Genomic DNA, 13,696 nt, shown 5'->3' with positions numbered 1-13,696 from the left:
AACTTCCCAGTGAAAGCTCAAGTAGTCACACAGGAATCTTGAGCGCTCAAGTTTGTATTTTTTTCACCATGCCCAAAAGAATCCGGAAAACATCAGTTAAACCCTTTAGAGCCACAATGAACTCATTCACTTGTGGCCATTTTCACTAAAGCAACCCCCTTCGTTCCTGGCTGTTTTACTGGATTTTGACTGATTTTGCAAGGCCCACAGAATATTGTGTTCTATTACTATAAAAACATGGAACCTATCAGAAGAAAGATTAGAGTCTCTTCTTTCATCAGGGAAAAAAAGTATATGTGTATCAGTTTCAGTTGTGCAGCAATTAGCATTTGAATATAGCTGAATAAGTTTCATCATTCACAAACCTGTTGAAAACACTGGGGAAAAGAGCTTGTTGCAACAAAGCCCTGGTTGATCTCTTATACTCTGCTGGCCGGTTTTTGTACCACCATTGCTTTAAGCGACCTCTTCAGGTTAGACGCTGCATCAACGCCTTTTGGATACTCATGCATAAGAAAAACAAAAAAACATATAAATACGTTTTTGGGAGCAAATGAGTTGAGTACAATTAGTTACCATAGACACGTGTTTTTTGCCAATACATTCATGCAACTAATTCTTAATGCTTTTGGTAAGATAATGCAATTCTTAAGCCAGTGACTGTCTAGCCTAAACACAGACATAATTTTCCTCAAATAATAATTATTCCATGGGAATGTGTTGCTAGGAGCGCGAGGAGTTGTTTCTGCGCGCCCTTTGTCTGTGCCACACGGTCCAGGTGAAGGAGTCCCCCGAGCCCAGCCAGGCCAACCAGGTGGATTCCATCGTACTCCACGTCCCTCTGGATGAGAGGGGCTTCATAGCATCCTCCCCTGATGAGGTCGCTCTGGTCAAGGGTGCCATGAGGTAAGGACGAGCTTCGGGATTCATTATAAACCGACCATAGGCATTGAAGTTGTGTTGGTTTGTCTCCATCTGCAGGTATGGCTTCACATTTCTGGGTTTGGAAAGTAAAGCCATGAAAATCCTCAACAGGAATCAGGAAATTGAAGTGTAAGTATTTTTTTTTAAGTCCTCATTTGGGTTCTTATTGCAATTATAATTTTTCTCCTTGCAGCTATGAGCTGCTTCATGTGTTGAATTTTGACCCCGTGAGAAGACGAATGAGTGTAATTGTCAAATGCAAATCAGGTGACCGAGTTAAAGTTTTTATTTTGAATGTCATGAATTTATTTACCAGCAAGTAGCAATGCCTTAACACTGCTCGTATGCTTATCAATGTCCTACAGGTGATATTGTGCTCTTCTGCAAGGGAGCAGACTCATCTATTTTCCCTCGCGTCAAACAGGAGGAAGTGGAACCGATACGTGTGCACGTGGAGCGGAATGCAAAGGTAGGCGGATGACACATCCTTGCACATCATCGCCATTTCACAGCAGATTTCTATTCGGCTGTCTTGGACGTGACGTGCTGTGTGATGCAGGAGGGCTACAGAACACTGTGTGTGGCTTACAAACTACTCAGCACGGACGAGTACGCCCAGGTGGACGCGGGCCTGAGAGAAGCCAGACTGGCTCTGCAGGACAGAGAGCAGAAGCTCGTGGCGGTTTATAACGAGGTGGAGACAGGCATGAGCCTGATCGGTGCGACTGCTGTTGAAGATCGGTGGGTGGTTTTTGTTGTTGTGAGTTTTAAACTTCAGGAAAGCTGCTTTTTTTTTTTCCCCCCTGCTGTCCTCTCAGGACTTTTTTTTTGTTAGATGATACTGCCATCTGGTGGTTCGAACAAGAAGTTAAGGATATTGTGCTTTCAGTTGAAATTTGATGATTAAACTAAGCTTAAAAAAATAAAAATAAAATAAAAAAGTAGCCGCACATTTGCAAAGAGAGCCACATAACCAAATTTCACAATTAGATTTTAAAGTCCTAAGGTTTACTTTTGTTAATGAAGTAGTCTTCTTCCTATACAGACTTCAAGAGGAAGCCGCAGAAACAATGGAGGCCCTGCAGGGTGCCGGCATTAAGATCTGGGTCCTGACGGGAGACAAAATGGAGACTGCAAAGTCCACCTGTTTCGCCTGTCGCTTGTTTCAGATGACCACTGAGCTGTTGGAGCTGACAGTGCGCACTCTTGAAGAAGGAGGTCGGAAGCGCGAGGAACGACTGCACGAGCTCTTACTCGAGTATCACAAGAAAGCAGTGCAAGATGCGCCAGCCTTAGAAAATGGCATCAGCGGGTTGGTGCCTAAACTTTTGTGATGTACAGTAGTACTCACAAAAATGAGTACACCCCTCCCCTTTTCTAAATATCTTATGTTGCCCCTTTAGACCCAAAGTTTGTTCTTTTTTTTTTTTGTTGTTGCTGATTTTGACTCTTTTCCTACATAAGAATAACATGGATTTTTTTTGGGGGGGGGGGTGTATTTGTTATTTTGGACGTCAGGAACATTTTTAACATGAACATCATGCAAATCAACTTTTGATTGTGTTGATTTGTTGACATCATCCAAATGATGCGTTTTATTGGTTTAGACATGCGAATATGTCATGTCCACTGGGACCATCTAAGAACCTGAAGGGGTTTTAAGGAACAACACTGAAGGTATAATGTATTCTTTGTTGCCACCACACTATAACTTGATGCACAATCATAAAGAATGAGATTGATAACACCAAATTTAACACACCTGACACCGGGGAGGCTAAATGGGCCCAATTTGAAAATTTTCACATTGGGGTGTGCTCACTTTTGTTGCCAGTGGTTTAGACTTTGTTGTTTTGTTTTTTTAGGAGACAGTAATATGACTTTTGTCATCATGCTACTTTCTGCAATAATTATTATTTTTTTTTTAAGTGAGGGTGTAACATTGCTTCCTCTTACTGTTTTCTTTAAACAGGAACTGGTCGGTTACCAGTCACGACTACGGTTTTATTATTGATGGAGCTACTCTATCAATGGTGCTCAACTCCACCGATTCCAACTCCAGCCACTACATGAACCTCTTCCTGCAGATTTGTCAAAACTGCACCGCTGTGCTCTGCTGCCGCATGGCTCCATTGCAAAAGGCCCAGGTCAGAAAAATATGTCCCTTCATTGCATTTCCTCACTCGAATCTCGGGTGAGCCGGAGCTTTTTCCTAGGCTGGTCGGCAGCCGATCACATGGCGTTCTTTTCTTCAGGTAGTAAGACTGGTGAAGAACTCTAAAGGCAGCCCGATTACCCTCTCCATTGGTGATGGTGCCAATGACGTGAGCATGATTTTGGAAGCTCATGTTGGCATTGGTGAGACTTGTCATGCTAAATACGCAATTACTACCAAATCTTATTCCTAATGAGCGTTTCCTCTGTATTCCAGGTATCAAGGGTAAAGAGGGTCGACAGGCGGTGAGGAACAGTGACTATGCCATCCCCAAACTCAAGCACCTGAAGAAACTTCTCCTGGCTCACGGCCATCTCTACTATGTTCGAATTGCACATTTGGTGCAGTATTTCTTCTACAAGGTAGGAGAAGAGCAAGTCGTGTTAACCTTGACATGCTAAGAACGTGCTTTTGAGATCTTCTCCTCAATCCTACATTTGCCCACAGAACTTGTGTTTCATCTTACCTCAGTTTTTGTACCAGTTCTTCTGCGGCCATTCCCAGCAGGTGAGTATCAAGGTTTAAAATGTAGTGATCATCAAAAGTGGCTCTTAAACTCACTCCACCCCATCTACCCTCGAATTGACCCTCTGTTATTTCCCTTAGATGTCTAAAAAATCGATGCTAGATTCAGGCATGTTGCATCCGCCATAGTAAAAATGTCTGGTACATAAGCGTCGTGGTACCTATAAGCTGTAACGAGAGTTCATGAATTAAATATTAGATGCATCTATGTTTGTATCTGCTTCCTCATCAAAAACACAAATCCAGGTCCAGAAAGTAAAAACCCTGCCACAGTTTGGCTTTAGCCCCTGAGCTCCCTGGCAGGTAAACAAGCACCTTGGGAGCTAGCTAGCTTAGCTAGCACCTGGGGCTAAAGCCAAACTGCCACCTCTGATTAGCGACTAGTCGACATCACGCTGTAAACATTGTGGAGTCCGTAAAGTTGACAAATCAGTTTGTCTAGTATATTAGGTGCATCTATGTGTGTTAGTTTTGCCCTCGCCATGATATTAACCCCTTGGTTGCCCCATCCCTTCCCAACCTCTTTCCCTATTCACTCCCCCTCCCCCACCCATTGTGGCCATCCTCCCCAGCCCCTCTATGATGCAGCCTATCTGACGATGTACAACATCTGCTTCACCTCTATGCCCATCCTGGCTTACAGCCTCTTGGAGCAGCACATCAGCATCCAGTCTCTGCTGAGCAATGCTCCACTCTACAGGTAAATGCCGGAAGCTTTCCCAGTGCTGCAGAGTTGGAGGGATTTTGTTTCACCTGAAGCGGACATAATTTTGATTTCATAGAGAGGATTTTTTTTGTAAAATATCAGTACCTTTTTTTTTTTTTTAAATTTCAATAATATTGAACCATTTTTTTTTTTATGCTGTTGTAGTGTTTTAAGTAAAAAAAAATCCCACATATCGTAATCAACATTGTTTTGTCTTGGCCATGTTAAGAGAAATTCGCAAGAATGCCATGTTGCGATGGAGGCCCTTCCTTTACTGGACGTTACTGGGAGTCTTCCACGGGTTGGTCTTCTTCTTCGGTGTTCGATGTTTGTTTCGAAACTCGGCCCTGCAGGATGACGGCCAGGTTTGTATTCAGCTCCTCGCTCAACTGTACTCTACATTTTAGCTCATGCGTATCTTTCCATCCAGGTTTTTGGGAACTGGTCATACGGCACAATCGTCTTCACTGTCCTCGTCTTTACTGTCACACTAAAGGTGAAGAGCAGGTTTGATGACTATGATGCACCAAACCTGTTTAGCAGAAATATGCGGACGTTTCATCCTGTTCCTTTTGTGTTCTGTCCTCCTAGCTTGCTCTGGACACGCGCCACTGGACATGGGTCAACCACTTTGTGATATGGGGCTCTCTTGCGTTTTACATGCTTTTCAGCTTCTTCTGGGGAGGGATTATTTGGTGAGTCAACAGCTGATCGGACCTGTTGCTGTTTCTCGCAGCTTGTGGTCAACCTTTGTGTTCTCGGCCCACCCGCAGGCCGTTCCTGAGGCAGCAGCGCATGTACTTTGTGTTTGCCACCATACTGAGTTCAGTGTCAGCCTGGCTGGTCATCATCGTGCTCATCCTGCTCAGCCTCCTGCCAGAGATCCTTCTGGCCGTCTTCCGCAAGCCCTTCACCCCATTTACTCAGCAGGTAGCGCTGACAAACACACGCAGACATACGCAAACACTTGACCGTTCACAAGCTTTTTGTTTGTTTGTTTTTAACATTAAATCTGCCTCATTAAACATTAAAGTCTCGCGATTTTCTTACTGTTGGATTTAACCACATTTAAGATACTGTATGCAATTCCGCGCATTTAGTTTTGCTAGTCTGGCCGTTTAGCAAATTTAAACGGGACGCAAAATTAGGTAAACCTGTATATTAACTAGCTGGGATCAACAGGTGTGCCCTGGGAAATGATCAGTTCTCACTAAAAAATATAATGTAGTGACAGGCAGAACATTTAAATGTTCTTCCACAACATTTGTATTCAACCAGTCAGGGCCACACTTCACGTTTCAAATTTGTGAATGAATTAAAACAAACATATCATGAATGCAGTATGTATTACATTTAGTGATGTTTTTGTTTGGTGGTTTGCTGTGTGATTATTTTTTTTTTTTCCTCCAAGATATAAAAGTAGTTAAGCAAACTCTTTCCTACTCACACACAGTAAGAACGACATCCAAAATGGGGGAAAAAATAATAATGTTGACTTTCACTTTTTTGACAAATAGCTTAAAAAATATTTAGAATTCTCTGTGTAATGCAGTTCTTCACACCAACCCAATGTCTAAACTCAATTAAAACTACGGTAAGCATTATCTTTTTAGATTCATCTATTTTGTTGGATAACCATGAATTGTGCAAGTGTAGCTAATATTGTGCCTAGTGTAGCTAATATTGTGCCTAGTGATTATATAACCTTGGCTTTCAAATGTCGTCTCCGACTGCTCAATTTGTCCTGTTACTAATTTTCCCTCCTAGAACCGCTTTTAGCTTAACCCTTCTCCTAACTGCTTCACTGTCTCTGCTCTCGCCTCCTCCGTGGACCCCCTCCGCCCTTCTCAAAGATGAAGCACCGCCTTCCTTCCTCGGGGACTTCTACTATCTTCATGTTGTCGCAGACCGCTAGCACTCACAGCTTCTCGTGGAGTGACTGAGGTCTCTTTCTCTTTCTGCTTGCGTCTCCCTGCTCTTTCTGTGTCTGCACTTTTTTGTTCCTTTCCCCCACTGTCGTCTTCTTTCTCACCATCCATATAATCGCGTATGAGGAAAGCGCTGTATTGAGTCAGCTAGCACGGCCGAACCTTGATTTCAGCACTTAATGTGAAGGTGCAGTGCAGAGGAGGGCTAAGAAGTCAATGGCAAAAAAAAGAAAAAAAAGAAAAACATGCATCTAGTCAAGTCTTTCATTAGCGTGTCAGCCGTTTGTCTCCTCCCAGCTGCGTCTGCTGCTGCCGCATGTTCAGCGCAGTCGGATCAGTTCGGCACGTTCGAGCATCTAAGTCTGCATGAGACGAAAGTTGGCAACCGCATTCTGGACACGCACTGCCAACCCCCCCCCCCCTTTTGGCCACTGCATTCTGCTTGTCTATGAGTTTGTATGTTTGTGCGCTGCGAGTGCAGGGCCACATAAGAGGTAGGCAGACGTTAGTGCTCAAGAGCCACGAAGCATTTTTTTTTTTTAAAACCGACACATGAGCCAAATCATTTGTAGATGAGTTAAATAACAAATCATACTTTGTTCACTCCCAGTAGAGGGGTTGGACTTATTCTTATATTGTACATCATGTTAAATGTCTTAGTCGCGACAGTCTCAATCACTTAAGTAAAAAATTTGCTTTAATTAAGGTAAGCAATCTAAGGAACAGGTACTGTATTTGTCTGCTTTCCTGTTGCAATAACATGTTTTTTTTTTTTAAATGTCCATGTGTCTTGTGTTTTCAAGTCCTTTGTGTATCTGTACTGCTTGTGTCATAAGGCAGAGTAAGACGATGTTTGTCTGTTTTTGTCCGTGTGCTTGTATGAGAGGCCTTGGCGGACGTAATTCAGGATTAACTGGAATGCACGCTACAGAAATGCTCTCACACACACACACGCACACACACACACACACACACACACACACACGAGTGTGCCAGACACAAAGCTGCTGTAGTAAAAATTGTGTCATATACACTAATCATGGGGTGTCCCCACGTTTTCCTTCGAGGGTCGCAAATAGAAAAATTGAAGGATGCAAGGGCCTCTTTGGTATTGGCTGACTTTATTCACCACACTAAAACCAACCAATCAGGCAGTTATGTGTTATGTTTTTTTTTTTTTTTTTTTTTACATTTAACACCTGTTACAGGTGGCAAGGATTTTTCATGATTTTGGGATGGTCCACAGCCCTGTATCCCTCCAGAATAGATCCGCCCCTGCCCTGAGCCGATCTCCATATTTGGAACCAAATTAAGAGTAATCGGCAATGAGATGCCAATTTTTTTATTTTTTTATTTTTTTGCTTCACACAATACTAAAACACACAAGTTTGTGAAATTCACTTACAGCATTAGAGTGAATAATTATTTTATTTTATAAGTTCATTCAGCATGCCGTATGAACCGATTTCAATCATTTTTGTGTGCGTTTTCAGTAGTGTGCATTAGTGGTAATCCCGAATCATGTCCCCGACGGCCCCTCGTATGCTTGCCAGCTTAGTTACTACGTCTCTGGTGTCCTCTTGCCTCACCCTTCCAGAGGAATCCAGTTGAGTCGAATGCGAGGGGCGTCCCGTCCCCGCGGTCGTCAGCCAGGCCCCTGCTCATGAGAACCTTTACAGACGAGTCCAATACTGTCGTTTAATCAGGTACCAGCCCACCGCTGCTGGGCTTTTTGAAAGCCAATCGAAGGCTGACTACCAAGCCTCGCCGCCCGCCCCCCCCGTCAGCTGATGTCTTCACAGTCCTGGCTCCTAACGTAGTCTTACTAGGCACCGATTCCAAACAAGACGACGTTGTGTGTGGCTTTGTCGTGGAAGCTGATATTGGTTGGCTGAAGAGATGCAGCATTTCGAGCTCATTTGTGTTCATTCCCCAACAAAACTTTTAAAATCATCCATTATGACCAAATTGCTCCTTTCAGCCTCCCTTTTGATGCAAACCCGCTCTCACCCCTCATCACCTGCTTGTAAAAATCCAAATGTGTCTTTTGTGTGTGTGATGACGCCGGCGTTGTTGGGTTCACGCACTTTTGTGATTGCATCTTGGCGGTTGTAGTTCTGTGACGTGGTCATGTGTGCATGTTGGAACGATGCCTTCATTATTCGTGTCAACCTCGGGCAGAATACATCAGCAAAACATTGAATTGGCACGGTGGAAACGTCACATGTTGGTTTGAAGAGTGGTCTGTGGCAACCGTATTCATCCTGATTCTTTTCACAATCTAAATTTGACACTCCTACTCTGTATGTCTTGGTAATATTTGCGTATGTGCCTTGAGATAAGAGCGACCCATATTTAGTTATTTTTAAATGTATTTTTTTGCTGTGAATTGTGAGAGAAAATTAGATATACAAGAGCTGTTTGGCAAGTAGTGACCAATTCTTCAAGAAAGTGTCCATCTGTTTACTGCCACTTAAAGTTGAACTTTACTGTTAAATTATACTTTAAACAAAGATAATTCCATATGTTGTATTTAAAACAATCACATAATAATTTTGTCTTTAAGCCCGCTAGCTAGCACATACTGTAATTGAAAATGCCATAGACCTGCCTCCAGGTGGCCAAGTTGAGCACACAATAAGGAACAGCACAATGTTCATTGAATTGAAGTAAAAAAACAAAAAAACGTGGTAGAAACAAAGCATCCTATTTATGTCAATACTGTATGTCTTATAAGTAAATATTATAGTCCTATTTTTCATGTTTAAAAAAATTAAAACGGGTTACAAACATTTGTGTTTGGGAGCAGTTGGAACGGATTCATAGCATTTAAATTCATTTCAATGGGGAAAGATGATTTGAAGTACTTGTAAGCATCGTCATGGAGCAAATTAAATTACATTAAGGCACTATTGTATTTGACAAATTATTATTCATGTTCTAGTATGTTTGGTCATTTTCACTAAAGCCAACAACCATTCACAACATTACTATTATAAAAAAAAAAAAAAGGAAGAAAAGAAGGTGATTAAAATATTTGTGAAAAGAAACGGGATGACCCTTATTTTTAATAGGAGTGGTGTTATGGTGACTAACAGTCTTATCTATTAATAACACTTTGGTTTTCAGTGTGTAGAATGTTCATATTGCAGGTGGTTAAAGTGGCCTCATAAATGTTGTGGTATTTTTGGCATTGTTTTGTAAAACGATATGAGAAACATCCTATGTCACGCTTCCCCCGGAAGCTGCAAACTTCCACGTATTCTCGCTCTCTGCAATGTGAACATCCAAAGTAGCAGCTGTGTGGTCACGGGGTGTAGCCATGTTCTTCGTGCCAGTTGTGATGCCTTTTTTGTGTGTGCGTGTGTGTGTGTGTGTGTGTGTGTGTGTTTTGACCACATCCTGTAGCCAAGTGTGTGACCGCCCCCGTGACTTTTGAATGTGCTGCCGAACAATGGCATCAGGCGCTTGCTTAACCCCCATTTGTGTTCCCCAACTAGCTGCCTGACGATGACCTCCAGTGCGCATCCAGGTAAAGCAAAAGAACAGAGTAGTGGTGAGACGTAATCAAGTACACAAACATTTCCTGACTGTGCTCAAGTAGATTTTCAGGTTTCCGACGACTTCCCCACGAAAAAAATAGCAGTGCTTTTTGCTACTTTGTGTTAAAAAATTGGCTTGTTTTTTGAGTAAATTAGTTCACTCCGTAGTGACACTATTACCAGACTCATCATGGTTTTGACTCAATTATCTGTACATCTACTTAAGTACAGTGTGAGCACTTTTGCCACCTCTGTCTGTGTCACAGAATTTCCCTCCAATCAGGAGAATTTGCCTCCCTAATTTTTCTGTGCATTTGGTAGCAGTGTATTCTCTCTGTGATTGTATTTTGTCCTTTTTCTTCTTTGGTGGTGCATACATTGACCACTTTTTTTTTTTTTCCTTCCCCCAGTCAGCAGCTGTGCCCCCCATCTCTTACAAGCAACTGAAGGCTCGTCAGTGAAGGGACACGGCGGCAGTGGCCACATTTCAGGGTTCCATGCCAATCAGGTCAGGCGCGTGACCACCACAGGAGGCGGCAAAACGACACTTTTGACTCTGGGTTGAGGAGGGAGAAAAAAAAAAAAAAAAAAAAAAAACTCAACTCAACTCTCCGTCCTCTCTCGTCCAACTTCGACAAACTAACTCACACACGCCGCCCACGCATGACTGCAGAGCAGCGCCTTGCATAATTTTTTTAATCGATCTACTCGGACGACAGACTTGACTCTTTTTTTTGTCTTTTATCTACAAATGAATGCAAAACACAGCTGCCTTGTCCCAAGATCTGACTGCTGTGTTTTAACAAGCGGTTATAACGTTGCCACTCACTCAAATGCTCGACTGCATGGGGGAAAATAAGTTAAAAAAATAATAATAATAATTAAAAAGTAAAACACTGTCTTTAAGCAATGTTTTAAAGATAACAAGAGAAGTCCAAGGTGTGTTAAATGTTTTTTTTTCCCCCCTTGCCAACATTGATATCACTTCACTCTTTTTGTTGGGAATTCTCAATTAATTTGCCACTCATGTTGGAGAGTTCACCGAGACGCCGTCCATGCGCTCGAAAAAGTCCAAAAAATGTGCGTGCGTGTGTGGGATTAAGGAATAGATTAGCGATTTAGGGGCAGTGTGGCAAAGGTCAAGACGTGACCTTAATCGTCACGCCTCAAAAGTGTTTGTGTTTAATTTAAAGAGTCCAATTAAAATGAGAGTCATAATATATGTTGCTATACTGTACGGATCTCAGATGCTGAAAGCCAAAAAGGAAAAAGACTGTAACGGACGTTTGTGACCTAAAAATTGTGGGGATGTTTTGTTTAGTTTTTTCTGCGCGTGTCCACAAATTCTGTAATGGCTCGAGAGAAGCCACAAATGTCTGTGGGACTACTTGAATTTTGGCCATTTTCAGTGTGTTCTTATGAATTGCATTAATTTGCCTTATGTAGTGGTGCCTTGATTTACAAGCATAATGTATTCCGTGACCATGTTTGTAACTCAGAACACTCTTATCTCAAGGTGTCTTCCAATTGAAATGAATGAAAATTCCTTTAATTCATTCGAGCCTACACCCCAAAAAACAAAAAGTTATTAAATTACACTAATATTGTACTTTATATTTTAAAAAAAAAAAAAAAAAACATACTGTAATTGTGCTGCTCTTTATGTGCTCGCCTTCGCCACCTGAGGGCAGTATAATGCGTATATGGTTATACAGTAGGGTTGGGTGAAAAAATATCAGCAAACGGCTGAATCGGCTAATGCGGTTGGCACTGTAAGGAAACGCTCAAAATTCCCAGTCAGCTGCAGTAAATTAGCCAAATTCCTGGAGGATAAAGAATATATGAATTTTGTTGTCTACAAGTGTGACATCGATGCTATTTGCTAGCTTGTCTGTGGCATTTCTGATTACGGGTGAGCATCAAGTTAGCATATTTTAAGGCGAAGTTGGGAGGTTTTAAATATGCTTCACTAATTGCTTGTATCTCATTTGTGCTCGCAATGACGGCTCGTAATTCAAAAAGCAATCCAGGTTACTTGTATGTCAAGGCACCACTTTATTTGGGGAAAAAACAAAAAAAACGGCACTCCAAACAACACGGCAGACATGCTGCTCTTTAAATCCAGCTAGATTCACCCAAATGTCCACGTTTGTTTTTGAGACTTGCTAAGCAACTTGAATGACTTTTCATGTCGCAAATTCTTTGACCACTCGTGCACTGTTGAAGAAACGTCGAGGGTGTTCAACCGAGACGCATGGACCCGCTGTGAGGAGGTTATACTGTTTAATAAAATATACTGTACAACGATAACATTCCATTCAACCATGCAATTACTTTGAAATACACTTTATTAAGGATTTGTTTTTCCACACAAAGTATATTGTTCCGTATTTATTAAGGCATGTCACTCCCAAATGTTCTTTTGTTATGAGAGTTAGCCTGTGTTGATATTCTTACAAAAAACTTGCTTTCAGGCTTTACTTGGTTTTTCCTCCAGACCGCACTGTGCTGGCAAAAGAAGTCGAGCCTGCTTTGTTAATAAAAGTTGACCACCTTTAAAAGTGGCATCAGTGATGCCGGTTTGCTTTTTGTTTCCCCGCGGCTCCAAACCTTTGTGGAGACTTAATGTTTTGCTTGTCTAAACACGAGAATAAATCACAAGAGCGGATTGTATTTTTAACCCTTTTCTCTTTTCCCGAGCCACTTTTTTGTAAGAAAATCAAAAATGTACCAAAAACTAAGAGGTTATGGACACCGTACCATCTCGTGCCGTTTTGGCTCGCCAGCCTCAAGACGCTCCCGAACCTCTTAAGATGAATGTATCAAAGTTATATTTAAATTGTGACGGGTTTTCTGTAATAAAGACCATTTTGAAGAAAGCGCCATGTGCTCTCGTTTGTGTGTGGCTGGGTTTTGTCTTTGCTACATTGTGGGGCCCATACACGCTGTTTGTCCAGGTTTAACTACCATTGTGGGGACATTTTGGTGGTCCCCACAAGTGCAGACCTCTTTTTTTTTGAGGATCAAGACTTGGTTTTAGAGTTTAGGTTTGAATTGGGTTATGGTTGAGTTTGGGGTAAGGAATTTAGGGTAGGCAATCATTTTTGATGGGGGTTAGGGGAAGGGGCTCGGAAATGCATCAAGTCAATGAGATGTCCCCGCGATGATACAAAGTCAAGTGTGTGTTTCTTTGAGCACACTCAGCAGAGGCTGTGCAGTAATGAGATGGCAGGCAGTCTAAGCTGGATCAACCGTGCGGCTGCTTCCGGGTTCAGGCCTCCCTGTTGTCTAAAGTGTGTGAGTATCCCTTTTCACTGTGATTTTTTTTCTTCCCAAGCTGACCATTTGAGACGGCACGTGGAATTATAACCTTTCAGGACTGCATGATGGGGTAGCGGAGAAGGCTGGGAAACGTGTATTAAAAACTTGCAGCGAATCTATCAAATCTATAGCAGATTCACGTTTTTAAAATGTTTATTGAAAACATTCACTAAGCAAGAAAACATTTTATAGTATGTCTGACCTGGATGACTGAGAATCATACTATTCAAAGATGAAGAAAGCACTGGTATTTGTTTTTATTAAATAGTGTGAGAAACCCTGTAAACGTAAATTTCAAAATAGGTTACACATGTTTGACAAATAACTGCTTAAAACCTGTCAAATGGCAACAGGGTCGTCGTTTGGAGACCGTCCAGGAAGTGCGTCTGCATCCATCACGTTGTCGGCCTGGCAGCCCTCGACTTGATCTAAGAAGAGACTCAGTGTGGGTCGCTATGCTCACAATGACGCGGTTGTTCTCTTTGAATGTAATTGTTGTGCACCAAGTAGCTGGCTAAGGGCGTGTTGGGACTTT

The 13,696-nt window shown here is 42.1% G+C and overlaps 1 protein-coding gene across 7 annotated transcripts in view; it reads left to right on the top strand.

Annotated features, from left to right (window-relative positions):
• Positions 1-12,719, top strand: part of atp11c (ATPase phospholipid transporting 11C (ATP11C blood group)) — a 44,442-nt gene extending 31,723 nt beyond the window's left edge. Inside the window, exons 14-31 of one of the 7 annotated variants that reach the window (XR_015095935.1) lie at positions 728-906; positions 982-1,053; positions 1,118-1,191; positions 1,290-1,393; positions 1,484-1,665; positions 1,970-2,236; positions 2,897-3,071; positions 3,180-3,282; positions 3,356-3,501; positions 3,587-3,646; positions 4,237-4,364; positions 4,600-4,735; positions 4,801-4,866; positions 4,962-5,065; positions 5,144-5,300; positions 6,224-6,314; positions 7,896-8,004; positions 9,799-9,814. Coding sequence is in view for 5 of the 7 variants with exons in the window: in XM_086084500.1 (XP_085940626.1) it covers positions 728-906; positions 982-1,053; positions 1,118-1,191; positions 1,290-1,393; positions 1,484-1,665; positions 1,970-2,236; positions 2,897-3,071; positions 3,180-3,282; positions 3,356-3,501; positions 3,587-3,646; positions 4,237-4,364; positions 4,600-4,735; positions 4,801-4,866; positions 4,962-5,065; positions 5,144-5,300; positions 7,896-8,000 (2,058 nt within the window). In the remaining 2 variants the exon portion in view is untranslated. Of the gene's footprint in view, positions 1-727; positions 907-981; positions 1,054-1,117; positions 1,192-1,289; positions 1,394-1,483; positions 1,666-1,969; positions 2,237-2,896; positions 3,072-3,179; positions 3,283-3,355; positions 3,502-3,586; positions 3,647-4,236; positions 4,365-4,599; positions 4,736-4,800; positions 4,867-4,961; positions 5,066-5,143; positions 5,301-6,223; positions 6,315-7,895; positions 8,005-9,706; positions 9,831-10,250 lie in introns of those variants that run through there. The other 6 variants (XM_086084500.1, XM_086084503.1, XR_015095936.1 and 3 more) reach the window with 6 other exon arrangements.
• The last annotated feature ends 977 nt before the right edge of the window (positions 12,720-13,696 follow it).

Source organism: Leptonotus elevatus, chromosome 9 (genome assembly GCF_054856555.1).
Source record: "Leptonotus elevatus isolate MCC_2025b chromosome 9, RoL_Lele_1.0, whole genome shotgun sequence".
In the NCBI taxonomy this organism is placed as follows: Eukaryota; Metazoa; Chordata; class Actinopteri; order Syngnathiformes; family Syngnathidae; genus Leptonotus; species Leptonotus elevatus.
The sequence above is the reverse complement of the archived record's forward strand: the minus strand, read 5'-3'. Positions and strand labels throughout refer to the sequence as shown.